At 39.5% G+C, this 27,558-nt stretch overlaps 1 protein-coding gene across 4 annotated transcripts in view; it reads left to right on the forward strand.

Moving 5' to 3' along the window:
• The window catches only part of LOC117409573 (guanylate cyclase soluble subunit beta-1), a 33,571-nt gene that overhangs the window by 1,644 nt on the left and 4,369 nt on the right, over positions 1-27,558 (forward strand). The window contains exons 1-10 of one of the 4 annotated variants that reach the window (XM_059002283.1): positions 1,768-1,867; positions 5,385-5,481; positions 5,797-5,915; positions 7,804-8,001; positions 12,691-12,921; positions 13,672-13,788; positions 14,501-14,634; positions 16,233-16,430; positions 24,384-24,621; positions 25,165-25,305. In XM_059002283.1, the coding sequence (XP_058858266.1) occupies positions 5,823-5,915; positions 7,804-8,001; positions 12,691-12,921; positions 13,672-13,788; positions 14,501-14,634; positions 16,233-16,430; positions 24,384-24,621; positions 25,165-25,305 (1,350 nt within the window). In that variant the 5' untranslated portion in view covers positions 1,768-1,867; positions 5,385-5,481; positions 5,797-5,822. Of the gene's footprint in view, positions 1-1,767; positions 1,868-5,380; positions 5,482-5,796; positions 5,916-7,803; positions 8,002-12,690; positions 12,922-13,671; positions 13,789-14,500; positions 14,635-16,232; positions 16,431-24,383; positions 24,622-25,164; positions 25,306-27,558 lie in introns of those variants that run through there. The other 3 variants (XM_059002274.1, XM_034015830.3, XM_034015831.3) reach the window with 3 other exon arrangements.

The following is a 27,558-nucleotide window of genomic DNA, read 5'->3' on the forward strand; positions in this document are numbered from 1 at the left end:
TGGAATCCTTAAATCCCAGTATAAACAATTAACACAATAACCTTAAAAAGGCTGCATCTTTTCCCAATCAGCTCACCGAGATGACAGTCAGGACAAATGTAGCTGCTAGCTGCAGCCTTATCAAATCAATAATGCCTCTGAACTAATGGGAAAATAGGGTTGCATGAACCAACCAGCAATCAGGTCAGCCTTATCCAAGCCTAACAAAGCTAAATTGTAGTCCTGCCTAAGTTTTCATCTTTTAAATAATAGCAGGTTGGCAAAACACACACACACACATACACTGCTGTGCAAAAGTCTTAGACATGTTGCATTTTTCTACTCTGATGCATTATGAGCATCAACAATTTACTCAAAGCCTCCACTAGTGTTTTCTACCATTATAACAGCCTTGACTTGCATAAAGAAGGAAAAACATTGAGTGAAATAGCTCGCATCACTCGATTTTTCAAGGTGTGGTATCAGAAGCATAATCAAAGAGTACAGAGAAACATCATCTGTAGTTGACAAACCCAGGACAGGAAGACCCAAAAAGCTGTCTAACAAGGATGAGCAATACTTGATGATAATATCCTTAAGGAATAGAAAGAAGACAAGTGTTGAGTTGACAACAGAACTGGCAGAAGGCACATGTGTCGTTGTCCATCAGATCAACAGTATGAAGGTCACTCTTGAAATCAGGACTTAAAGGATGTGTTGCAGTAAGAATACCTCTGTTAAGAAAGGGGAAAAAGACTAAGGGCCCTATTTAACAAATATGTGCGCAGCCGCTATCGCTTGGGGCAAAAATGACCGTATTTGCGAAGCGCTGCGATAACACACGAAAACGTGATTTAGAAGTCGGGTCACACGTGTGGACTAACGCACATCAAATAGCAAATCATGCGCCCAGCCAATCAAAACACCGTGGGAGGAGTAAGGTAAGAGGACCTATACATTTGCAATAGCGAACTGAGGGTATTTTTAAACCAAAAAAAAAAGAAGGAAGAAGACACAAAAACCTCAACCAAAGTTATTTTTTTTTAGCAGTCTGGGGGTAGCAGTGAATACTTACGAAATAAAAAAGTCATCTATAAGTTCTGGTGTGCTAACTGTCCACAAAAGTGTTTTGCGATTGCCTTAGGGGTTTGCAAACGTTGCTAAATATAAAACGCAATGTTTGACAGTAAGTGGCTATAAAAGTTAATGTCACATTACATATTTTTTTCTACAGAGGTGTTTTTACTAGTAATACTATGTTGTAAAACAAATGTATACATTGCTGTCAAGCACACAATATAATACTACATTATTCTTTGTATTCATTTTCTGAAGTAAATGCAACAAGTAAACAATACCTGTTCATTTTTGAGACATTTACAATGCAAAAAAGAATCCATCAGAATTAAGATAGGGTGTAACCGAGTCAATTTGAGAATTACACCAAACCAATGAACAAGGAACAGAAACTGGCAAATAGTCCAGCTCTGAAAGCATTCAGCACATGTAAGCAGCTAGATGAAGAAATAAATGCCTTCATACATAACTTTGGCCTGGGTGAGAAAATCCATCACATAGAACAAGACATGTGGCCTTCTCAACTGTGTTACTATATATATATATATATATATATATATATATATATATATATAGTAACACAGCAGGGAGGGGGTTAAAATCCTCCCTGCATAAAACATGTAAGCCTGCACATTTTGTTAATTGTTTTATTGTTTTGTTTAATTGTTTTATTAGTTAATTATGACCTGCACCTGGCCGTTATTGTAAATTAGAGCCCGGTGCAGGATATAAAAGAGAAGCAGTCAGTCTGCACAAGGCTGCTGTGTGGAGATCCCGCTTGTTAGTGTGCACAAGCGTAGGAAAAGAAAAGGTAGTGTAAACCTATGTGGTTTTGTTTTGTTTATATGTTTTGTTTTCTATTACAGGTAAACAGCTTAGCTGTCCTGTTTGATAGTTAAGTTCCTGTTCTGTGTTTTAGTTAAGTGCTCAAAAAGAGCTAGGTGTTTGTTTTGGTTATTTTGTTTTGTGTTTATTAAAAATAGCGCATCTGCACTTTAAAAAAAAATCAATTTCTGTGTCCTGGGTCTGCTTTTAAAGGGGCAACGAACCCGGGTGCGGTTCATTTACACATGGTGGCAGCAAGTGTGGGCGCCCCTTCGACCCAGAAAATGGAAAATACTAAAGAGTTGATTGCTAGGATCAACTGGAATACCACTGCTCAGTTGGAGCAGAATAAGAGATGGAGACTGGAGTTAGGGCTGCTGGAGCAGGAGCCGAACGAGTTGGAGCTGTTGCTCCAAAAGTGGGAGCAAGCAAAAGATGCCCCGCTGTCTCCAGTGCAATCAACCCAGCTGTCTCCTGCACCAGAGGGGGTGGAGCTGCCTTCCCAAGAGCCAGAGGGGGTGGAGCTGCTGTCCTTAGAGCCAGAGGAAGGACAATACACTGATTGACTGGTCTCAACCCAATCGGACTCTCTTTAATAGATTCTTCAGTGGTCTCCATGCTAATGCTTGCGGAGTTTGTGCTTCCACCACCCATTCTAGGAAAGACATTAGGATGTGGTCCTCTCTCTTACAGCACTGGAACGGCCTTTCTCTGTTTTACCATGAGTTAATTTCTGGCCCCCATTACCTCTCACTCCATATGGATGCTTCTGCTATCGGTGTTGATGGAATGTTTCTTAATCAGAGTTTCTCAGATGTCTGCCCCCCAGAAATCAAGAATCTTTCTCCTCAGCTTAAATCCACAGCCTTACTCAAAGTATTCCCTATCATCATTGCAGCCTATCTTTGGGGCCCATTTTGGCAGAGAAAATCTATCTTAAACTTTTGTGATAATCAAACTGTTCATATTATTAATAAAGGCTGTTCCTCTTCCCCTCTAATTATGCAACTTCTCCACCAGCTAGTCTGGATTTCAGTTACCAATAACTTTATTTTGAAAGCCCAACACCTTCCAGGTATCGCTAATAACACTGCTGACGCTCTTTCTCGTTTACAGATTGTGCAATTCAGATGTCTGTCTCCTTCAGCTCAACCTTTCTCTGCCCATTCCTCCATTCAGCAAACTGGTTTTCAACTAAAGTCATACATTCACAATCTTTTGTCTTCAGCTCATTCTAAGCTGTCCTTCCTCCCTAATCTCCTTGTCCCATTCATCCGTATAGGTGCAGCAATATCAGCAGCCAACGTTAAAATCAACCAGTCCTTCCTCAGCAGTGGAATATTACATTCGCTCTTCTCTCCTCAATATTATTCCACTCAACAAAGTATTGCCAGCACGAGTGGGGGATATCTCTCTGCCAGGACCTCCCACAAAAAAGGCAGGGTTTTTCCTCTACGCTAAGCGGTTAGATTAGTTAAATTAATTATAAAAATTGTAATTAATCACTTTTTTTTTTTTATATATAAAATTTAGTCATTGCCAATTTTTATTTTCTCCCAATTTGGAAATGGCCAATTATTTTATTTTTAGCTCACCGCTACAACCCCTGCACTGTCTCGGGAGGGAGAAGACTAACACACGCTATCCTCCGAAGCGTGTGCCGTCAGTCGACCGCTTTTTTTCACACTGCGGACTTACCATGCAGCCCAGCCAGACTACAGGGGTCACTGGTGCACGGTGAGCTGAGGACACCCTGGCCGACCTAACCCTCCCTCCCCCCGGACGGCACTCTGCCAATTGAGCGCCGCCCCCTGGAAGCTCCGGTTCTCGGTCGGCAAAGGAATAGCCTGGACTCGAACTCGCGACGTGCAGACTATAGAGCACATCCTGCGCCACTCGGGAGCCCCTTAACTTTGTTTTCTAACTAACAATTTTCTCTCTTCTTTGCATTGGTGGTGCAGTTGTGGGAGCCGGGAGTCCTCTTTTGGGGGCAAGTGAAGCTCACTTCCCGACCTTAGAGGAAGGTTCCCTGCTGGCCAGAGGGGACTCCTGGCCAAATAAGTTAACTATATTTAATTTTCCATTCTCATGCTAATCTATTCATTTGCGCCAGTCTCCCCCTTCGGAGAGCAAAGCTTGCTTCCAACTTTCAAGCTAGTCTTGTAAGTCAACTTATCGAAGGTGGCTCTTATAGCTGGGGGGGGACCCCTGGCCCTCTATGTGTTTATTTGTTATTCTCATTTCCAGCGCTTTTGTTCTCCCTGTGAAGATCGCAAGGCTCTCCAATGCGGCCTCGACTAGACGACTCAGTAAGCCAGGGAGAGCTTGGTTTGTCCTCCGATCCTTCCTTGGTTTCCCCTTGAGGGAAATCCGTCGCTTCCCGGCCTTGGAGGTCAATCGATTCAGCCTCACCTCTGCGAGGGCGGTTCTCCTAGTAGTCAAGGGGAAACCCCTGTTCTATTACTAAGTCACAAGCACTTTGTCTTTATTCTAGTAGTCCCTTTACGCAGGCCTGGCTCCTGCCTCGTGAAAAAATACATAAAGAAACTCAATAAAACAAATATGCCGTGAACCAACTGAAAATATCAAATTGATTTTTACTTGTTAGCCTGACATTTTCAACCTCCTCTGGCATTGATGCAATTTCTTGCTTCTAATCAGGTGATAGAGGATGTCTTGGGGGATCCTGTCTCATTCTTCAGGCAGTGCAACATGCATGGTTTTGGCAATTGAGTTGCCAAGCATAAATTATACTAACCCAGGTGTCTAATACAGCATGTTGGGTTCCTGATCTAATCAAGGCAATGGTAACATGCATAAGGGGCCTGGTTTCCTTACATGTGGCATTCCTGGAAAACCTCCTCCATGTACTGAAAAGGACTATGTTTAGCATTTGAAAGCTACTGATATCATATGCAAGGTAGTATGGATACAAAAATAGATCATATCCAGACTACTGTACATCCAGACTGTACATTTTATTATTATTTGTTTATTTAGCAGACGCCTTTATCCAAGGCGACTTACAGAGACTAGGGTGTGTGAACTATGCATCAGCTGCAGAGTCACTTACAATTATGTCTCACCTGAAAGATGGAGCACAAGGAGGTTAAGTGACTTGCTCAGGGTCACACAATGAGTCATGAGTTATGATTGTGTTTTTAAATGTGTAGTGTGTGGTTTCTTCTGCAGCTCCAGTCTTAGAAATAGATTTGTTACTGCAATGATTTTACAAAGGTTAAAAACTTTTAAATGTCTTGGGGAAAAAAAACTGTTTGTATTAATCCAACTATTAAAGTATCTTTAACCCTTAACTGCTATAACTGTCAAAATTCAATTTTAATAGCTTCCTTTTACTATTCTCAAACTGCACTTCAGATTACAACCCCTTAATCATTTCCCACAGTTGAATTCCTTCTCATATACATTTAGTTTATTATTAGAGTCGTATCATTTGTTCGATTTGGTATGGAATAAATTCATCTGAATGTGTTGCCAGAAAGGAAGCACAGCTGGATGTGGAAGGACAGTTTTTGGTCAGAATCATTTATGATGACACGAAAACATATGACCTAGTTGCTGCAGCAAGTAAAGTCCTCAGTAAGTACTTGCATTGTTCATGTGCATGCTTTTATTTTTATTACTCTGTTAATTAACATCTCAGTCGCATGTTATGGTATGTCAGAACATTTTGCATTGGAATAATATAGTACATGGTGAAACAGAAATCGATTTTTGATGTGATAAATGGACACAAAAGTAATACATTGTTATATAATAGTGCTGTTGTTTAAATAAATAAATAAATAAATGTGAACAATAATTAATAAAAATAAGTTCCGTAGTATAATATGAACAGTCCATGGAAGAATCTATCTTTAAAAATACCTTTTATTTCTTTTTTCTTTTCAATAGAGATAAATGCCGGTGAGATTCTACAAATGTTTGGGAAAATGTTTTTTGAGTTTTGCCAAGAGTCTGGTTATGATACAATCCTGCGTGTTTTGGGATCAAATGTCCGGGAATTCTTGCAGGTAACCTTTGAAGTATAATGTTGAGAAAAGAATGGAATAGAGTTCATTTAATGTTTACATGGAGCTGCAGGCTTTACAGATTGCTGCCATTTAGATGTTGCATTTTGAGTTAGCCTGTATTGCCAATAGTCAAGTTAATAATGTGCTTTCAGCAATGAAAAGGCCTGCATGGTTTTAATACTGTATTGTATTTTTTTACATAACAAATAAGTTTAGAGCAAACAAGATTTTTTTTTTTTTTTTTTTTTAATACTATTGATTTAATTTAGTGATTGTGCACAAGGGAGGACATTATTAAGGTGAGTTAAGTGTTCTCTTTAGTTAAAAAATTGCCTTCAGAGGGAAGATGCAGTTGGTAAATTAAAGATATGTACCTAGGACACTTGAAAAATGGCTTAGTAATACAATCTAATACATACAAAATCAGCAGCATTTTAACAGTACAATAATAATATTGATAGAATTTCACATCAAGTATATTATTCACAAAGTACAAGTTGTTTTGTTAGATTAAATAGCATTTGATGCTGTGTTCGTTGATTATGTTCAAGACTTGTTAAATAAGCCAAATCTATATTGCACAGATTCACAAATATAAAATGTTTTTGAATTCTGCAAAATGTGACCTTATTCTGACCTTATTCGTAATTTATTGTGAAGGTTATTCAGTAATTCCTTTAATAAATTAGCTTTGTTTGGATGATCTTAGTAGTTGTTTTAAAACTCCCTGGGTACATATTGAAACCGATAGGACTGTAACTTTTGACTAGGTTTTATTCCATTGAAATCTAATTTAGGGTTTTGAAGAGGCCTGTGGGAAATGTCACAGATGCTATGAGATGAGTTGTAAGGGATATCTGAGAAACTGCATGTTGCCCATTTTTTACTAAGCTATCAAAACAAAATCAGTACATCCGTGTTAACACTTCAAGCATCTATTCAGGGTTTTGTTAGTGAAGGCATTGTTACATTGTATTGTATTAAAATATTCTGATATTAGTAATGGGGTTTCTTTCTTGGACTGTATCATTGCATTTTCTGTACAGTCCCCCACAATCATGGGAAGTTTTACAACATAATATAAATAGTTTAGCCTTCTGTGCACTCACTATGTTTCATCAGAAAATAGACATGGTTTGTTTACATTACCTTACAAGTTTTTTTCAGCTGCAGGTTTTATCCCTTCTTAATGCTTTCTGATCACTCTTTTACTCTGTGAACTAAACAGCCCCCCCTCCTGCTACTGCTAGAGCACATGCAACTGGTGTATTACTTTTTATATCAGTGAAGCAACCCTCATAAATCCAGTGAAACCTTGCTACTATTGCTAGTCAAAGGAACAACAAAATGAGGCCTTAAGACTGAAGTTACACGGTCGAAATATTTGTCAGGGAATTTTACTAAGATGTTATTTTACAGCAGTTTTATTTATATGCAAAGGGTGCGAATTTATCAAATGTGTAAAAGAGTTACATAGTGTTGCATTTAAGTTTTCAGAGTGTTTGGTAGTTTACTGCATGTGGGTCTTATTACAGGGTTTTTTTTAGTTTTTTTTTTTTTTTTAACAGTGGCTTGGTTCATTTGGGACTGCTGAGGGTGGCCTTAATACTGAATGCAGGGGTGAACAAAATATTGAAGGTGGCCTTATATTGAAATCAATAGGAGAAAATCAGAACTGCAAAAATATAGCCTAAACTGAGGTGGCAGTTTTACTGAGGATTTACTGTATGTAATAATAATAAAAATGTTACCGGGCTCCGTACCTTTAATACCACAGGCACAGTAAATGATCAACTTTTCATGCTGATTGTTCTCAATCAGAAATGTTACTGTATAGAGCAACTATAGCAATGCAAAAAAAGAAGGTAATTTGTCATCATCTTTTTAGAACCTTGATGCTCTACATGACCACTTGGGTACCATCTATCCCGGAATGCGGGCACCATCCTTCCGATGCACAGATGCAGAAAAAGGAAATAACCTAATTTTGCACTATTACTCTGAACGAGAAGGACTGCAAGATATAGTTATTGGAATCATCAAAACAGTGGCCCAGAAGATCCATGGAACTGAAATAGAAATGAAGGTATTACTTGCTTACATTTTTGCTTTTTAAATGCCAATGTTCACAATGAGCCTCATTTTTTCTTTATTAAACTGTAACTTTGTAACACATTCACTCAGCAAATCTATTGTCAAAGTTAAGACGCATCCATAAAGGTTGTCTGCAGAAGACGATTGTTTTTGTCTGTGGTGGTTAAGGCCAATGTATTTGCACTTTACTTTCTAAAAACAATTAAAAAAAAAAAAAAAAAAAAAACTTTTGTTTGTCTGACATGGCCCCAGATAGAATTGCATTCATATTGCCTGGGAAAAAAAAACAAATTAAAAATAGGTTGGGGTTTCCTCTCTCAAAGATGTGAGCCAAGGTCATATCTTAAGGCTTCAAATAGTCTATTTTTTTCCACAGCACAGTGGAACGTCTCAAACCGACCATCACATAACCGCGCTGCCTGATTAACAGTCCATGCTTTAGTACAGGAGTAATAAGGAGGCTGTGTGGTCCAGTGGTTAAAGAAAAGGGCTTGTTACCAGGAGGTCCCCGGTTCAAATCCCACCTCAGCCACTGACTCATTGTGTGACTCTGAGCAAGTCACTTAACCTACTTGTGCTCCATCTTTCGGGTGAGACGTAGTTGTAAGTGACTTTGCAGCTGATGCATAGTTCACACATCCTAGTCTCTGTAAGACGCCTTGGATAAAGGCATCTGCTAAATAAACAAATAACAATAACAAATAATGGCGTCTGCAGCATCCGCGATGGCAACAGAAAGAAAGCGTGTTGTTTTAACAATCCAACAAAATTGGAAATCCTCTTAAGACTTGAAAAGGGAGAAACTAGGGAAAGAATAGCAGCTGACTCTGGGATAGGCTAAAGTACCGTGACAGATATTAAGAAGGCATCAACAGAATCATTCAGTGCTTACAAACAGAGAAAAATACAAGGTGCTCAAGATGATCAACTGGACAAAGCAGTTTTTACCTGGTTTGTACAAAGGAAAATCGAAAGGGATGCCAATATCTGGTCCATTTCTGAGTGATAAAGCTAAACAGTTAAACACTATGCTGGATGGCGATCCTCAGTTCAAGGCTTAAACTAGCTGGCTGAAACGCTTTCAGCTTTGTCACAGAATATGACAGCTGTGTATCCAAGGCGAGAAACTCTCTGCTGCAGCAGAAGCAGACGAGGCAGATCCAGTGCAACTAACGCTTGTCCGATCATTGGTTAACATGGCTGCAAAAAAGAGATCCTTTAAACAGAATCTTAATCTCGTTTACATTTGCTTACTTTTAAAGTAAAGCATTTCCCCATATTTAAAGCAGTTTCTGCTTTATTTTGGTCCAGTAACCTATTTGTGCATGTGTTAATGTCATTTTCCATAGATGCTCGCAAATCCCACATTCACATATCCGCCTATACCCCAGTTCATAGTGAGTTGGATATGCGACGTTGTACTGTAATTAAATATTGAGTCTAAACTGTTTATATACGATATAACAATAACACGTGGCATTAAAACTATTTAGCAGTCACATAAATTAAAAATAAATATAAAACACAAAAGTTATGTTTGGGGGGCCAGTGAGGGTGTGTAATCTGTGTTGTGACCGTCATCACATTGTCCTGCCCAATGTGATGAGCTTGGCCTGTCTTTGATAAAAGCAACCCTCACCTACATCTGAGAGGCATGCCCAAACTAAAAAGAGTAACTTGTTTAAATATTTTTATTTAAATGTACTATATACATCAGAACATTTTTACAGCATTCATCAATTTTACAAAATTCAGAAGCCATAATAACACAAAGCCTAGTTGTCAGTTTCCATTACTTTACTTGCTATTGGTCTCATAGAGCGTTGATGTTGCAACTGAGATACCAAATGTCATCTATTAAACTTGTCCTTTATAACACAGAGTCAGCAGGTGGAAAAGTTAAAAATAGTAATGAGGCTGTTCTTATGAGTACTAATGAGAAAAGTTACATTTATATATACATTATTCCAAAAGAGTGCATTCCACCCGATTCTAGATTTTTATTAATCCAATGCAGGATGTGTTTTTTTTTTTTTTATCATCAATGTGTACAATGTGCTCTAAGACATTTAGAATCCATTCACTTGCTACTAAAACATTCACATTCCTCATTAGATCATGACCATTAGGTAAGTGTAAAACAGTAATTGCCATTCTAGCAGACTATTACACCCAGGAGACATATTCTCTGTGTGATTAATTACATGTATTGGATGGTCCATGGCAGTGTTTTTCATTTCTTTGTAGTCCTTTGATATTCTGTGCAGGAATTGAAAGGTCATGTTGTTCTTTCATTTTAGTAAGTATTTGCCCCATAGTGTGTTGGTATTTACTATTCTGTGAACGAGTAATGTGTTTATTTTTAAAAAGCATTCATTTAGTTTGTCTATCAATATCATAGAAATGTACCTTTTTCTAACACTATCATAAAAATTAAATTGCTTTCATTGAATGCACATTTTGCATAATATAAGATTATGGTCATAAATAGTTTTAGATATAGGATTACATACTTTTTGTAAGTCAAAGTACTTTGTTTTTGACTGTTCATGCCAAAGGCATTTCAGTTTAATTCTGTCTGTATATTACAATCTAATTATCCTGTGAGTTCAAAAGGGAAGAATTGATTTGATAATCATTCCAAATATGACGAGTGATTTATCTAGGTTAACTGGGGTTGCCATAGTGACTGTGTTCTCAGACACAGCAGGTTCACGTCACTAGCAAAGGCCACAGCACAGTAACCCAGTGGACCTAACCTTGATTAGCTTGATTTGTCAGTGCATGTATTATTTCTTCATTTACCTTGACAGCTGACATTTTATAGTTCTTATTTATTAAGCTACAGTTCTTTTCTGCTCTGAAATTTAAAAATTACAGTGATGTTTTTTTTTTTCCCCCTAACTGCAACTTTATTTTAAATTTGTTCAGCATTATTATTATTGTTCCAAATAATTTTGTTTGATTTATTAGCATGGACAAGGTTTTTCTTTTATGAAACTGTGTATGGATACTTGTATCCTTGCCAGAAAATGTATATGTTATGTATTATTGACAAACTTCTGAAAATGGTGTGCCTGTATGATAGTATTCTTCCCCAGTGCTAAAGAACCGTTCTACACAATTTCAGATCTGCTGACCACAACATAAACAGATTACAGCTTTCTTTATGACCTTATTAACAATTTGTAATGAAATATAACCTAAATGAGCATAATCACCTCCTTCCTTTCCTGTAGTGAATGAGAATCGATTTGTTGGCATGCATGCTATAGGTATCTCTCACAGATAGCTGAGTTGGGTGGAGGTGTAAAAATAACAAAATCCAGACAATGGTGTGATATTCCACAAGTTCTTTTCCTTTTTCCTTTATTCTTGTCCACTAACAGTGGTAATCAGGACAGGACAATAAACAAAAGAAAATGTCCAAACAAAGGAGAAACGCTGACTGAAATGTGGATAGACAAAAACAAATAAAACAACAAAGTAAAATGATCCAGGCTCTGGGTGGCTGTTCTTGCCTTTCCGGTCGTTCTGGTGTCCGCCATCCTGGTTGGTTGTCTCTCTTTTAAAGTAGTTTGTTTAGGTCTTCCAAAATATCACATTTAGCATTTTTTTCTTTATATAACCCTCAGTACCTCTCCCACACTCCTTCGTGCTTTCAGATACCAGCCCCCGACTGCTCCAACACGGCCCTCTTTTATGTGCCGCAGAACGCCCCCAATCAGCGAAACACCTATCAGGGATCGGCATTTTAATCGCCTCCCAATTCTGGGACTTTCCAGCACATTCCGTGTTGTTGCCCTCAACAAAGATGGCGACCGCCCTTTTGGGACTTCCGCCCCAAAAGTGGAACTGCCACTTCACACCATCTCTGTTGGAGCCTTCTAGGCTGGCTCACAGCCCCCTGGCCGCTGGGAGGGTGGATTACAGCACGGGATTGCTTTACCTCGTCACAGTATCCTTTATAATGGTTATGGCACCTCAATAATTTTGATTTTATTCAGACCCTGAAGGGCCCAAGTTTCCCATCTTTGCTTGATGGGAAAGAAAACTGTGGTTTCTGCAGCACGTCTATTTAGTGTGTGTAAAGTTGGTTCTTTGATTTAAAATGTAATGACTCAATAGCAAGACAGTGGCAGAGGAATAGCTGGTGCAGCCAATGCAGATGCACAGGGGCCCACGCACTTAAGGGGCCCCAGCAGCCAAACCCAAAAGTTGAAATCATTATGTATTCATTTTCAGGGCCATCCACCTCGGTGATTATTCATTTAATAATCTGTTCATTCATTCATTCATTCATTCATTCGTTGGGGCCCGGGGTGTGTTCTCCTTTCTGCAGTTCTGACAGGGGCTCAGGACGATGCAAAAATAAAATATGTCACACAGTTGCAACACGGTCAACTGTACACCATAGAAGCGAGTGAGTGAAGACAGCTTGAATCCCATTTGCGATTTTCCGCCGCATACAATCTGATTTATTTTATGATTTCCAGTAGTGTATTTTAAATTGTAAATATATGCCTCCAAAACAGAAAAGTGGAGTACAAAAGTGTAAATTGAAGGGGACCCACAAAAAACCTACACGTGGGCCCATCTTTCTGTTCCTCCGCCACTGTAGTAGGATCATGTTTAACACTAAATTCTGGTGGATTGAGTATTTTCTTTTTCTGTGTTTAAGGTTATACAACATAAGAGTGAGGAGTGTGATCATATTAAATTCCTTATTGAGGAGAAAGACTCAGAAGAGGAGGCTTTTTATGAAGACCTGGATGGGTTTGAAGAGAATGGTACACAGGAAACCAGAATCAGTCCGTATACTTTCTGCAAGGCGTTTCCCTTCCACATCATGTTTGACAGAGACCTTGTACTGACTCAGTGTGGCAATGCTATCTTTCGTGTGCTTCCACAGGTAGGGGTTCTGGCATGTTTGAAATGTAACACTATTGGTCAAATAAACATGTAATTGAATTTTCAAATTTATCTGAGATCTAGATGTTTCTTTGGTTCACACTGATGTCCCACAGTTGATGTCTTGTAGTTTCTAGGACGTATTTTGGAAAATAAAGCTGTCTGTAGGACTCGAAGTGCTAAGCATTCCAGGATTTCTTTTTTATAATCATACTGTACATCATACATTTTTATAATCATACATGATGTACAGTGTTTTTGTATTGATTTATTGTTGACTTTAAATTCAGCAGTGAGTTCTGAAGAGAAAAACAAAAAGAAAACAATGACAAATGCCTAAAATCCCTGACTTACTGTATTGGAATGACAGCAGATAGCTATTATTTGACTTATTATCCCGACAGGTATATTGTGAAGGCAGTCAAACATATGTCACACTTTGCATTTTTCAATAACCGCTTATCCAAGTATCATGAAACTGGGCATTAACATTATTTGTCATAAGTTATTGAGGGTATTACATTTTATACAGGTAAGTGTGTCTGTCCGTACATTTGTCATCTCTATATGACACTTACATATACAGTGGATTTTGTGGAAAATTTAAGCATGTTCCTGTCAGTAGTCTTCAAATCTAATTGTGAAAAGTAAGGACATTCAAATTGCCAAATCATTTTAGCATTATTGATTACGGTTTTACTTCATATAGACATTTATTTGTTCTAAATACATATTTCTCTCTTTTTTCCAGCTCCAGCCTGGAAGCTGCAACCTGGTCTCAGTTTTCTCGCTGGTCCGCCCACACATCGACTTCAGTTTCCATGGAATCCTATCACACATCAACACTGTGTTTGTTCTGAGAAGCAAGGTAACCTCTCGATTCATAAAGACATGGCTTTTTACAGGATATGCATTTTTTTTTTAACAGTACAGGAAGGTATTCGGTAAATACGGTAAGCACAAAAAAGAGGACCAGCAATAATGTTATACTCTTATAGCTCAGTCTAAATGTCTCTACTGGCATACCAGCTGATAGAATGCAACAGTCTTGGGTGTTGGGTAATCAGAAATGCTGCGTCTCAAGGCATGTAACAAACTGTAAAATAGTCTCTTTCCCTTGGCAGAATTGCAATAACTTGTCCCTCTGATAAATTTGATATGTTTTTGAAAATGTATTATAAAAGAAGGTATTTTTATCTTAGCCATCCTTGTATACTGTTTGAATGTGTTGTTCACAGTGACACAAGCACTAATATTTTGTAGGTGGGTGCTGTAACAGGGCGATGTTACATACGTGGGTCGCCACTGAATCGGACAGAGCAGTGGGTGATGACACGCCATACAGGCACGCAGATTTAATAAAAACACAGACCCCAACGCTAGGGTACCAACAATGGTTGGTACCCTTTCATTTGATACTGTACAGGGTCACATCTATTGCATAAATTAATAGTTTTTTTTCTGTCTAAAGAGAAATCCATTTTACATTAACGTGTACCGTATATGGGTGCTTTGTAGGTCTGACTAAATAAATGAGTAAGTGTGATCACAAATTCCTCACAAAATATGTTTTTTCCAAGGAGGGTTTGCTGAATGTTGAAAAGTCAGAGTGTGAAGATGAGTTGACTGGTGCTGAAATCAGCTGCTTGCGGCTCAAGGGCCAGATGATCTACTTGCCTGAAGCTGACAACATCCTCTTACTTTGTTCCCCCAGGTACGCTGCTCTTGAAGTGTGTTTGTGCGTCTGTATATGACTTGTATTTATACCACTCTAAAGATGGTCTGATATGAGGAATACAAAAAAGCTAGTTATTCGTTTTACGCGTGCTGTTTGGAGAATCGATATCCAGCTCTGAGAACAGTTGTGTGAATTTCAGTGGGTATTTCGTGCAGGTGATGCTGTTCCTTACTCCTCCTGGAGAACTGCTAGGATGCTTGTTCATTCCAGACCCTGTGGTGTGCTTCACTTAAAGTATTTTGTTTTTTTTGTTGCATTCTGTTCATTTTAAATAGTGCTGCACAGGCTTTTAACATTTGACCCGTGAACAGGTTCCTGTCTTAACCTCAAAAGCTTGATACCATTCACAACTAGGCTCCTTATGAGCTCAATGGTAGTCTATGTGAATTGGAGCTTGAGTTAAAAAACAGACAAAAAAAACCAACTAAAAAACCCTCTTTCCACTGCAGTGTTTTACACTATGAATTGATTCAAGCATCTCTGACTTCATAGTGGTTACTTTTTTTTACAACACAGAGGTGAACAGTGCTCCAGATAAGGTTCTGGTTTTGGGATTAACTTACCCCTCTAATTTTAACACAGAGAGAGTCAAATGTATTTTCAGGGGGTAAAATGCAACCTTGAAGTCATGTGTAATCTTGATAAATACTGTAAATCTTTAATGGTAATGGGGTAGGCATTAAAAAAGAGCCTTCATTTTTAACGGCAGTGTTACTCTGAACTGCTGTACAACCACGCCTGTGTTCTACAAGGTTCTTTATCGTCTCAGCACATTCTTTCAAGGTATCACACTGACTGCAAAGTTTTACGTATTCAATTAACATTTAGTGCATATTTCATACTTTTTAATGTTTAAAAACAGCAGGTACGCAGCTTATCTGGACCGCTGGAGGAGAATTCAAGTTATTTAAGGCTACTCAAATGTTTTGATTAAAATCTATTGATCAGGTTTTAATTTGAGGTGCATGCCATAAGATAGAAAATTCCAAAGGGCTTGTTCAAAGCTGTTAGAATTCCAGACAAAGCTGTTCGCTGCAGCTCTAATTTTAAACTTCCATTTGAATCAGCCCTTTTTCCTATCTGCATGCATATTGCACGTGCAGAACCAGATTGCCACATTTATACATCTCTCTCTCTCTCTCTCTCTCTCTCTCTCTCTCTCTCTCTCTCTCTCTCTCTCTCTCTCTCTCTCTCTATATATATATATATATATATATATATATATATATATATATATATATATATATATATATATATATATATATATTGTAAAGTTGTAGTTTGTGGTTCAATATATTCTACCAATAAGGGCAGGAATGCACAGGTCCAGACTCCTTCTGGTCTTTGTTCCACTTGTACCATAAATTACTTTTAAACCAATTTAACTTTAAGGACCAGATATGTGCACTACTGAACTGGGATATTTGGATGTGTAATATATTCCATAAACTATGATATTTGATTGGCAATGAATACTAAAAATGAAATAAAACAATGGCTTAAAAAAAAAATGGTGGCACTGCTAAAAGAGAAATGGTAGTACTGCTAAAATGAAGGTGCATTCTTTATTATAGTGTGATGAATCTTGATGACCTGACTAGACGAGGACTGTATCTGAGTGACATCCCGTTACACGATGCCACACGTGATCTCGTCCTCTTAGGGGAGCAGTTCAGGGAAGAGTACAAGCTGACCCAGGAGCTCGAAATCCTAACTGACAGACTGCAGCACACTCTCAGAGCACTGGAGGATGAAAAGAAGAAGACAGACAGGTATTTAAATGAGTTGACCAAAACAGACATCCACAACATTGTAAACAACAACATCGAAAATGACACCAGATTAAAACCAGAAATAATATAGCTACAGTTACAGATGCCAGATTTAAGATTCATTAGTGAACAAATGGTGATACCTTGGGATAATTATCAGAAATGCTGACTATTAAAATCTGTGCATTGTAAGGGGCCTTTAAATTACAACACCAAGCAAAAAACAGCTTTCATTCGGTTGAACATGCAGTCAAACCAATGCAAACCACACAAGTACAAACCCACTCAAGCCAAGCACAATCCTATTCAACACACACCACTGTCCAGTGAATGACACAGCAGCAGAGGTGAAAGTAAGCCAGTACACCCAGTACGGTGTACCGGCAAAACATTGTCAAAGTAATTTTATATTTCGATTTTATCGAAACGATTGTTTAGGCTACGTATTTTTTTTCTTTGTATTTGAAGTCCTTTCCCGCCTCCCGGCTTCTTCTTGGTTATCCGGTTACAATTGATGTTTATGCAAAAGAACTCGTAGCCACTCAGGTCCCGTTCACATGATTTAAGCTGACAGAGGGGTGATCGCCATGGTAACCGTCACTCTTGCAGTGAGAAACACTGATTGCGAAAGGAGGTTCGGGGGGTACCTGTCAAAATTGAGTCTTCAAAATAAAGGACCTTTAGTAAACTGAAATCTTAGTGGCCTGAATTGAAGTGAATACCTACATAAGACAAAATCATGCAACTATTCCACTTTATTACTTGGTAGAATGATACTGCTCCTTCTAATTGCCTGTAAGGAAAAATATTAAACAGAAAAACAACCATGAGATGCTTCACAATCAAAACAAACTATACAAGGTAACAACCACTCAGAAGTAAAAAACTGCCTCAGCAAGATAATACTAGCAGAGTAGGCCTAATTTGTTAGGTTGTGCTTGTGTTAGCCCCATTCAAAAATAAAATAAACAATCTTATGGATTATTTGTTTATTCATTCTGATAATGTGTTTAACACGTTTAAATGGTAATTACCAATAGCTGATCTATTTTTTAAATCTGGCTTTTTGTACATTTATCTTGTTTTGAGATGACAATATAAAGAAAATAATGAGTTGTTGTCATCTGCAATAAATATACCTGATGTTTAATTTTTAAACTATTATTGTGTTATTATATACTGTAATTTTAATGCCTTCAGAGTTGCTACAGCGTCAGTGAATTGAAGAAAAAAATCGAATAATTATACAGTATCAGTAAGAAATGAAAGTTACTTTCACCTCTGCACAGCAGGTAGTCTTAAATTGTGTAGTATCTCTTACAGAGGGTTTTATTCACAAAATGTCACCATTAATGCCACATTTGACTCATTAGAAATTCAATGCTAACCTTGCATTTTGAGTCTCTGTGTAATTACTTTTTGTATTTCAAATTAAAAAAATCACCTCATCTGTTCTGTAAGTTTAACACGGGCTTTCAGGCAAAATTGATAACTCAGATGTCGTATACAGGTTCCAAGATTTTGAATTTAGGGCAGAACTGAAGAAGTATCGTAACACAGCGTGACAAGTATGGCGTGTGTGGTGATGTCAGACCAGGAAATGAAACCACACAACAGCAGACTGGGATATGAAACGCGCTGATGGTCATATTTATTACTTAAATTATAAGTTTAAACAAACCAAAACACTTTACCACACAAAACGGCACAAGGGCCAAAACAAACAAATGGAACAAGGAACAGACAAGTATTGTGCTAGTTTAAACTAGCACGCGTAGCAATTGTTTACTTTCTAGATATTTATTTCTTGACCTCCTAGTTCTTCACTCTCAAACACTCAACCCCGTGCAGCCAAAGCTGCTGGTTCTTATAGTGGTGACCGAGGGATTAACTAGCTATCAATTATCTTGTTAACCCCTCGTCACATTTTGCACAGGTTTACTAAAGATGCGTGACTTTCAGCTAATTCAATAATTACTCGCCGACAGCCACACACTCTCACGAGGTATTTTAAAATACAAAACAATAACAAATAATAGCGGACGGCATTTCCACCCTTCCTACATTTAAACAATAGGGGCTTTTCATTTTCAAACGCAGCAGTTCCGGTCATAGTCTTGGGCCAGGAAAGGAGGCTTCAATGGGCCCATAAGCAGCACTTCGGGCCACGGACTGGCTGACAGTGGAAATGCTGTCCGCTTCCCAGCGGAAATTCTGTCAGCAGAGCCATTAACGGCTCCCCGGCTGGCTCCTCCAGCCCCAGAAAATCCCTGTAGGTCAGCAGCAAACAACTTGCAGGGCAGGCATTAATAGATCACAGGCAACCCCAGCCGACGGCAAACAGACGACCCCAGGCGATGGCAAGCAGGCGACGGCGAACTAGCCTCCCCAGGTGACAGCGAACTGGCCTCCCCAGGTGATGGCAAGTGCAACCCCAGGCGATGCGGTGCGGGGCGGGACAGGCAACCCCAGGCAGTGGAGGTGTGAGTGGCAGGTATTCCTCCCCTGGTGGTGGAGTTGTAAGTGGCAGGTATTCCTCCCCTGGTGGTGGAGGTGTAAGTGGCAGGCAGTCCTCCCATGGGGGTGGAGGTGGGAGAAGCAGGTAGTCTCCCTCTGGTGGTGGAGGCGGGAGCAGCAGGCAGTCTCCCTCTAGTGGTGTAGGCGGGAGTGGCAGGCAGTCTCCCTCTAGCAGTGGAGGCAGGAGCAGAGGGTAGTCTCCTGGCGGTGAAGGTGGGAGCAGCGGGTAGTCTCCCCTTGGCGGTGGAAGCAAGAGCAGCAGGCAGTCTCCCTCTATCACTGGGGACTGATGCGGCTCTCCTTCGGTCGCAGGGGACTTGTGCAGCTCTCCTTCGCTCATGGGGGACTAGTGCGGCCCTCCTTCGCTCGCTGGGTAGGTGTGGCTCCTCCCTCTGACACTGGAGACAGCGGGGCTTCTCCCTGTAGCTAGAGGAGGGCACAGTTGTCTGGGAAGTGCCCACACTCCCAGTAGGCGGGGCTTCCCCTATTTTGGGCACTGGATACTCGGGCTTCCCCCTTCTGGGCGCTGGATGCTCGGGCTACCCCTTTCTGTGTCGGCTGCGGGAACGGCTGCTTTTTTTCTTCATCCACCACGGCGGGATAGCTTGCACTCCCTGCTGGCAGTGGAGGGGACAGCACGCAGCTAGGTGCCTGAGCCTTCTTCAGTCCCGCCACCATCCTTGCGCATCCAGCAACGCGGAGAGGACCTCTGGGTCGCCATTCCAGTTCCTCAGGTTGATCTCTGGGTTTGGCTGATCCTCACCAGATAGATCCTCACCAGGTAGCTCTCCTCCTGCCGTGCCTGTGGTTCTGGAGACAGCGGGACTTCTCCCGCTGTTTATTTCTCCTCCTCCTTAGGTATGACACACTTTCTTTAAAATGAAAGAATACACTGTAATAAAGTAAAAGAAAATGTGCGTATATAATCGTGAATGTGTGTTTTTTTCACGACTTGTTTTAAACCTCCAGATGCCCGTGTAGCTAAACTGTTTAATGAATAAATAAATAAACACAGTTTAAATATGTTACAAAATCTATCAAATGCCCAGATTCTAATAAATTGTTATAATATCTATACTGTTCAGGGATCAGTGCCAGAAACGGAAAATCTGTGTCTGCCCGGTGAGAGCCAGATATCAAGAAAATGTCATTACATTTTTTTCCGAAATGATTTGGTTAAGTGTACTGGTAAATTAAAACCTAGAATTGTATTTACACTTATGAGTTCTCCGAAATAATATTGAAACAATTCTTTTATATGTATTCACAGGGATGTAAGGGCTAAATAAATGTCAGTAGCCATGTACAGCATTCTGTTTATTAATCTGCTAATGCGTACTTTGTTGTAATGGGATGAGCAATTCAAATGGTTAATGTAATGAGATAATTGTTTAATGATTGCTCATTACGTGGCTTACTGTGGAGGCTATATCGATATCGTTTGCCTGGCGGACTAAATTACAGGTTAAAAAAACAAGTTGTGAAAAACGCAGGGCCCTAATAATAACAAATTATTCAGATGGGGACTGGGAACTAAAGACATTTTTTAAGAAATGTGTGTAATCTTAGTTCTTATTAATTGACTGTACAAGGCGGGTCTGGGTGGTGGCTTTTAAGATATAGGGCTAATCATGCATTTTTTAAAACTGTGAGAGAGGGAGAGAGAGGGAGAGAGGGGAATAATAGATTGGGCTTCAGTGAGTTACAGGAAAATAATTCCATCTAGGGTTTATGTGACATCGTAAACTATGAGACCATTAGGTCGAGTAGTTTATAAACTAGCAAGAACTGTCAACCTTTTGTTGCTTAGTAACTGTGACTCAATCATATGAATTAACACCTGTATACACAAAAGTAAAAGAAACCAGGGGTGTACCGTCAGGCAAAGTCCTGCAGTGGGTCGGGTTTGTGTCGGAATGTGAACTTTTTCGTGGTTTGCGGGTCAGGATTTTGTGAAGGCCCTGTGGTGCAATCAACCAAAAGAAGATCCTGTTTTTTCTCTGCGTTAGTCCAATCATGAGTGAGTAGAGGCAGGACATAAACCTTTGAAGGGTATTCCCTGTTTCAGTTAAAGGTGTTTAATTATTGTTAATTATCACCTGCACCTGGCAGTCATTGTAAATTAAAGCCAGGTGCAGTTTTAAAGGGAGACAGCCAGTCTGTTTGGGGCTGCTGAGTAGAAGGAAGTAGAAGGGTGTGCTCTGTTTCCAAGCAGTCATGAATACAAGTACTGTGTGTGGTTCTGTGTATAAAGTATCAAACTGTGTGTTTATGTCTACCAATAAACAGCTTAGCTGTCTGGTGTATAGTCAAGGTGATCCTGAATGTTTGTTTAGTTAGTGCTTGAAAAGAGCTAGGTGTTTAATTTATTTTTGTTTATTTTGTATTATTAAACATGCGCATAAGTGATAAAAACTGAATTCCTGTGTTTGGTCAGTTGTTAAAGGGGCGAGTGAAGCCATGTTACTATATATATATATATATATATATATATATATATATAATATATATATATATATATATGAGAGAGAGAGAGAGAGAGAGAGAGAAATTTTGCATGCCCCTTGCATTTTTAGTTTGTGTAAATGTACAGTGCCTTGCGAAAGTATTCGGCCCCCTTGAACTTTGCGACCTTTTGCCACATTTCAGGCTTCAAACATAAAGATATGAAACTGTAATTTTTTGTGAAGAATCAACAACAAGTGGGACACAATCATGAAGTGGAACGAAATTTATTGGATATTTCAAACTTTTTTAACAAATAAAAAACTGAAAAATTGGGCGTGCAAAATTATTCAGCCCCCTTAAGTTAATACTTTGTAGCGCCACCTTTTGCTGCGATTACAGCTGTAAGTCGCTTGGGGTATGTCTCTATCAGTTTTGCACATCGAGAGACTGAAATTTTTGCCCATTCCTCCTTGCAAAACAGCTCGAGCTCAGTGAGGTTGGATGGAGAGCATTTGTGAACAGCAGTTTTCAGTTCTTTCCACAGATTCTCGATTGGATTCAGGTCTGGACTTTGACTTGGCCATTCTAACACCTGGATATGTTTATTTATGAACCATTCCATTGTAGATTTTGCTTTATGTTTTGGATCATTGTCTTGTTGGAAGACAAATCTCCGTCCCAGTCTCAGGTCTTTTGCAGACTCCATCAGGTTTTCTTCCAGAATGGTCCTGTATTTGGCTCCATCCATCTTCCCATCAATTTTAACCATCTTCCCTGTCCCTGCTGAAGAAAAGCAGGCCCAAACCATGATGCTGCCACCACCATGTTTGACAGTGGGGATGGTGTGTTCAGGGTAATGAGCTGTGTTGCTTTTACACCAAACATAACGTTTTGCATTGTTGCCAAAAAGTTCGATTTTGGTTTCATCTGACCAGAGCACCTTCTTCCACATGTTTGGTGTGTCTCCCAGGTGGCTTGTGGCAAACTGTAAACGACACTTTTTATGGATATCTTTAAGAAATGGCTTTCTTCTTGCCACTCTTCCATAAAGGCCAGATTTGTGCAGTATACGACTGATTGTTGTCCTATGGACAGAGTCTCCCACCTCAGATGTAGATCTCTGCAGTTCATCCAGAGTGATCATGGGCCTCTTGGCTGCATCTCTGATCAGTCTTCTCCTTGTATGAGCTGAAAGTTTAGAGGGACGGCCAGGTCTTGGTAGATTTGCAGTGGTCTGATACTCCTTCCATTTCAATATTATCGCTTGCACAGTGCTCCTTGGGATGTTTAAAGCTTGGGAAATCTTTTTGTATCTAAATCCGGCTTTAAACTTCTCCACAACAGTATCTCGGACCTGCCTGGTGTGTTCCTTGTTCTTCATGATGCTCTCTGCGCTTTAAACGGACCTCTGAGACTATCACAGTGCAGGTGCATTTATACGGAGACTTGATTACACACATTATCATCATTAGTCATTTAGGTCAACATTGGATCATTCAGAGATCCTCACTGAACTTCTGGAGAGAGTTTGCTGCACTGAAAGTAAAGGGGCTGAATAATTTTGCACGCCCAATTTTTCAGTTTTTTATTTGTTAAAAAAGTTTGAAATATCCAATAAATTTCGTTCCACTTCATGATTGTGTCCCACTTGTTGTTGATTCTTCACAAAAAATTACAGTTTCATATCTTTATGTTTGAAGCCTGAAATGTGGCAAAAGGTCGCAAAGTTCAAGGGGGCCGAATACTTTCGCAAGGCACTGTATGTACAGCCCCTAATGAGTCCCTGCTTGCTGCCATGAGTAAGTGCCATTTGCTTCTCCTTCCCAGAAGCCTACTGGAAAATGATGTTGTGGTGCTGTCGAGAGTCTTGAGAGGAATACAATTAGTATCAACCATTTTTAAACTAAATGAAGTGATTTGACCTCTTCAGAGACCCTGCAGTTGTGAGGTGTGAAAATAGCAGCTCACTCCATGGGGTAAAAGGGCCCATTGAAAGCATTGACTCTCCACATAGTCACAGCTAAAATGATTAAGGGTTTGATGCTGACAGAATTCACGAGAAGGGAATTACATTAAACTAGCTAGTTAGCTGGTAAGTGCAAACATCAACAGAGGTTTTTGGAGCTAAGGAAAGTTTGAGCTGAGCCTTTCATGTTTATATTGCACTGCAGTGTCATTTTGCTGAAAAACGTGAGAGCTCAGCTGCACCACATGCACCTGCAGCACTAAAGTTATGGTTGTTATATAATTTATTAAAATATAAATAACTTGGCTTGCAGTCTAAATGCATGAGATGCTGTTTCAACATGTTTACAGGGATTATATTCGACATCTATGAATACCTCATGCAATACCTAACACCCACCTTTTAGCTGACTTTAATTTAACTCTGACTAAGTTTTATCTGCTTCGCAGGACTGAGAAATGAGTCCTGATGCTGTTTGTAACCATGCATAGGTACTTGGCCAAAAGAGAGATGTTACTAAACTATTCAACAGCAGCTTAGTAATTTATCAAAACTGTCAGAAACTAATACTGCCTAAATTAACACTTGGGCATTTTGAGTGCATATCTTGCTTGGTACAATGTGTTAATTAACCACAGCTTTAATTATTTTTTTACTGTTGGAGCATATCATTACTGGAAGCAAGGGTTTTTCAGTTACTCCTACTCACATCCTAGCATTGCTAATGTTCGTAATACAAATATCCACGAGTGACCTGTCAAAACCTCCACTCCTCATTGAGGTTGAGTGCCTTAAAACTTGAGCATTACATGAGCTAAAATGCCTCAGTAATTTCAATGTAATGAAAAAACAATGGAGAACATCATTCTTTTTTTGTGTCGAATGTAGGTATGCTGGCAGTACATTATTTATCTCTTTAAAAAAAGACCTTTGACAATAAATGTACTTTTTGTGTGTGCAGGTCGTGAATATTCTGCTTAACAACGTGTAACAAACACTGATAGTCTTTTCTGGTTTTCTAGGCTGCTGTATTCCGTTCTTCCACCTTCTGTGGCCAATGAGCTGAGACACAAACGTCCTGTTCCAGCAAAGCGATATGACAATGTGACAATCCTCTTCAGTGGCATTGTGGGATTCAACGCCTTCTGCAGCAAGCATGCCTCAGCCGAGGGAGCTATTAAAATTGTCAACCTCTTAAATGACCTTTATACAAGGTTTGACATTCTGACAGATTCACGAAAGAATCCCTATGTTTACAAGGTAAGAGATGGACATCGCTATTCGCTATAATGAGTCTCAGTTTCAAACATCAAAGACAGTTTATAACAAATGGACAGGTGTTAACAGAGTTAGCAGAAAACATTGGTGTATTAGAAATGAACAGATAATGGATTATATTATGTTGTGGCTTCATGAATAATTTTTGTAAATAATGTAATGATTCACTGTGATTAGAATTTCTCAACAAGATCAGAATGGAACCCCCACTGACCTAATATCACTTTCTTTTATACTATACCAGTGTGTTTTTTTTTTCAAATCCTATTCATTATTTTAAAAATATTTTTTTTTCCTCCTCAATTTCCTCTTTTACAATGTGTACCAAATAAGCTCATATATAACCTATATCAATAATTTATTATATTGATATCCAGCCCGTACACTGCCCCCCCTTAATCAGTTAAGAATCCAGTGCTAGACATGCAGTGTCAGGCCTGGTTGCAAGACTCATTTTTCATTAAACCTATGACGTTATGTAAAGAAGGCTGATGGCTACCCTCAACTAATGAATCACTTTGACAGGTGGAGACTGTGGGGGACAAGTTCATGACTGTGAGTGGTCTGCCGGAGCCATGCACCCATCACGCTCAGTCCATCTGCCACCTGGCCCTGGACATGATGGAGATAGCTGGGCAGGTTAAGGTTGATGGAGAGCCAGTACAGGTATGGAGAAGCTGTGGATGAAAGGTTTAAAACTTTGAGTTTTACGCTTACTTTGAGTTTTATGCTTAACTAAAACCGACTCACCAGTGCAAAGATCAAGGGGTGCCTTTCATTCATGTTGTCAAGCCAATCAGTTCATTTAACCAGCTGAACCCTGGAGGAAAGGGCCCAGCCTGGTTATTCTCCGTCTGGACTTGTTGGGCATGTGACCAGTGGTGGTCGATGAAGCTTTCTGTGGTTTCCCAGCCAAGATCTTTAATTTGGTGAGGCTGCCCTACACAAATGACATGTGACCCACTGGGGAGTTTATTTATGATAAAACCTATTTAAAAAACAACCAATCTAAGTTTCTGTCAAAATAAACATAATGCCTAATAAAATATGTTGTGGTGTGTTAGGCTGACATTAAGGTTTAGTACATATTTTAACACACATAGGGGTAGATGTTCTAAGATGGGCCAGTCGCAGCGCAAACATTCCGCAATTTGCATTTTCTTTGCGACAGCTCGCAAAATATACATTTTGTCGTATGTACTAAGAGAAAATATGTTAATGAATATTTGTTGCGTCTCCTTAGCAAGATCTCTCACATACATTGTGAGTGTTGCGTGACATTGTTCAAATAAATAGCGGGAGTTGAGTTGTGGTTTTAACATTTGTTTTTTTAAAATGTAAACGTCATCTGTACAATGTATTCTGTTCCGTCTTCATTTTACCTATTTTAATACTGTTTATATACAGTGCCTTGCAAAAGTATTCAGACCCCTGACCAATTCTCTCATATTACTGAATTACAAATGGTATGTTGAAATTTCGTTCTGTTTGATATTTTATTTTAAAACACTGAAACTCAATCAATTATTGTAAGGTGACATTGGTTTTATGTTGGGAAATATTTTTAAGAAAAATAAATAAACTGAAATATCTTGCTTGCATAAGTATTCAACCCCCACACATTAATATTTGGTAGAGCCACCTTTCGCTGCAATAACAGCTTCAAGTCTTTTGGGGTAAGTATGTACCAGCTTTGCACATGGTGTCGGAGTGATTTTGGCCCATTCTTCTTGGCAGATTTGCTCCAGGTTGTTCAGGTTGGTTGGACGATGCTTGTGGACCGCAATTTTCAAATAGTGCCAGGGATTCTCAAAGGGATTGAGAACAGGACTTTGACTGGGCCACTGTAGGACATTCACCTTTTTGTTCTTGAGCCACTCCAATGTTGCTTTGGCCTTGTGCTTGGGATCATTCTCCTGCTCAGAGGTGAATTTCCTCCCAAGCTTCAGTTTTTTTAGCGGACTGAAGCAGGTTCTCTTGCAGTATTTCCCTGTATTTTGCTCCATCCATTCTTCCTTCAATTTTAACAAGATGCCTAGTCCCTGCTGATGAGAAGCATCCCCACAGCATGATGCCATGATACCACCATACTTCACTGTAGGGATGGTGTGTCTTGAGGCATGGGCAGTGTTAGGTTTGCGCCACACATAGCGCTTTGAGTTTTGGCCAAAAAGCTCTATCTTGGTCTCATCTGACCACAAAACCTTTTCCCACATCGCAGCTGGGTCACTCATGCTTTCTGGCAAACTTCAGACGTGCTTTCAGATGGTACTTTTTGAGTAACGGCTTCTTTCTTGCCACCCTCCCATACAGGCCAGTGTTATGCAGAGCTCTTGATATGGCTGGCTGGTGCACCATTACTCCACTCCCAGCCACTGAACTCTGTAGCTCTTTCAAAGTGATTGTTGGCTTCTCTGTGGCTTCTCTCACAAGTCTCCTTCTTGTTTGAGCGCTGAGTTTTGAGGGACGGCCTTTTCTTGGCAGTGCCTGGGTGGTGTGATGCAGCTTCCACTTCCTGATTATTGATCCAACTGTGCTAACTGGGATATCCAAACACTTGGATATTATTTTGTACCCTTTCCCTAATCTATGCATTTGTATTACTTTATCTCGAACTTCTGTAGAATGCTCTTTGGTCTTCATTTTCCTTCAGATTCGCAGCCTGACCAGTGATCCTTCAACAGTGGGGATTTTATCCAGAAAATGTGACAGCAACTTTAATGGTTCACAGGTGGAGGCCAATGGTAAGGTAATTGTGTCCTTGTTAGGGCAATTTCTTTCATCGGTGTAAACTGGGAGCTTCCACAGCACGGGGGTTGAATACTTATGCAAGCAAGATATTTCAGTTTTTTATTTTTCTTAAATATTTCCCAACATAAAACCAATGTCATCTTACAATAATTGATTTTGAGTTTCAGT

The sequence above is a fragment of the Acipenser ruthenus genome, chromosome 2, assembly GCF_902713425.1.
Source record: "Acipenser ruthenus chromosome 2, fAciRut3.2 maternal haplotype, whole genome shotgun sequence".
NCBI classification, from domain to species: Eukaryota; Metazoa; Chordata; class Actinopteri; order Acipenseriformes; family Acipenseridae; genus Acipenser; species Acipenser ruthenus.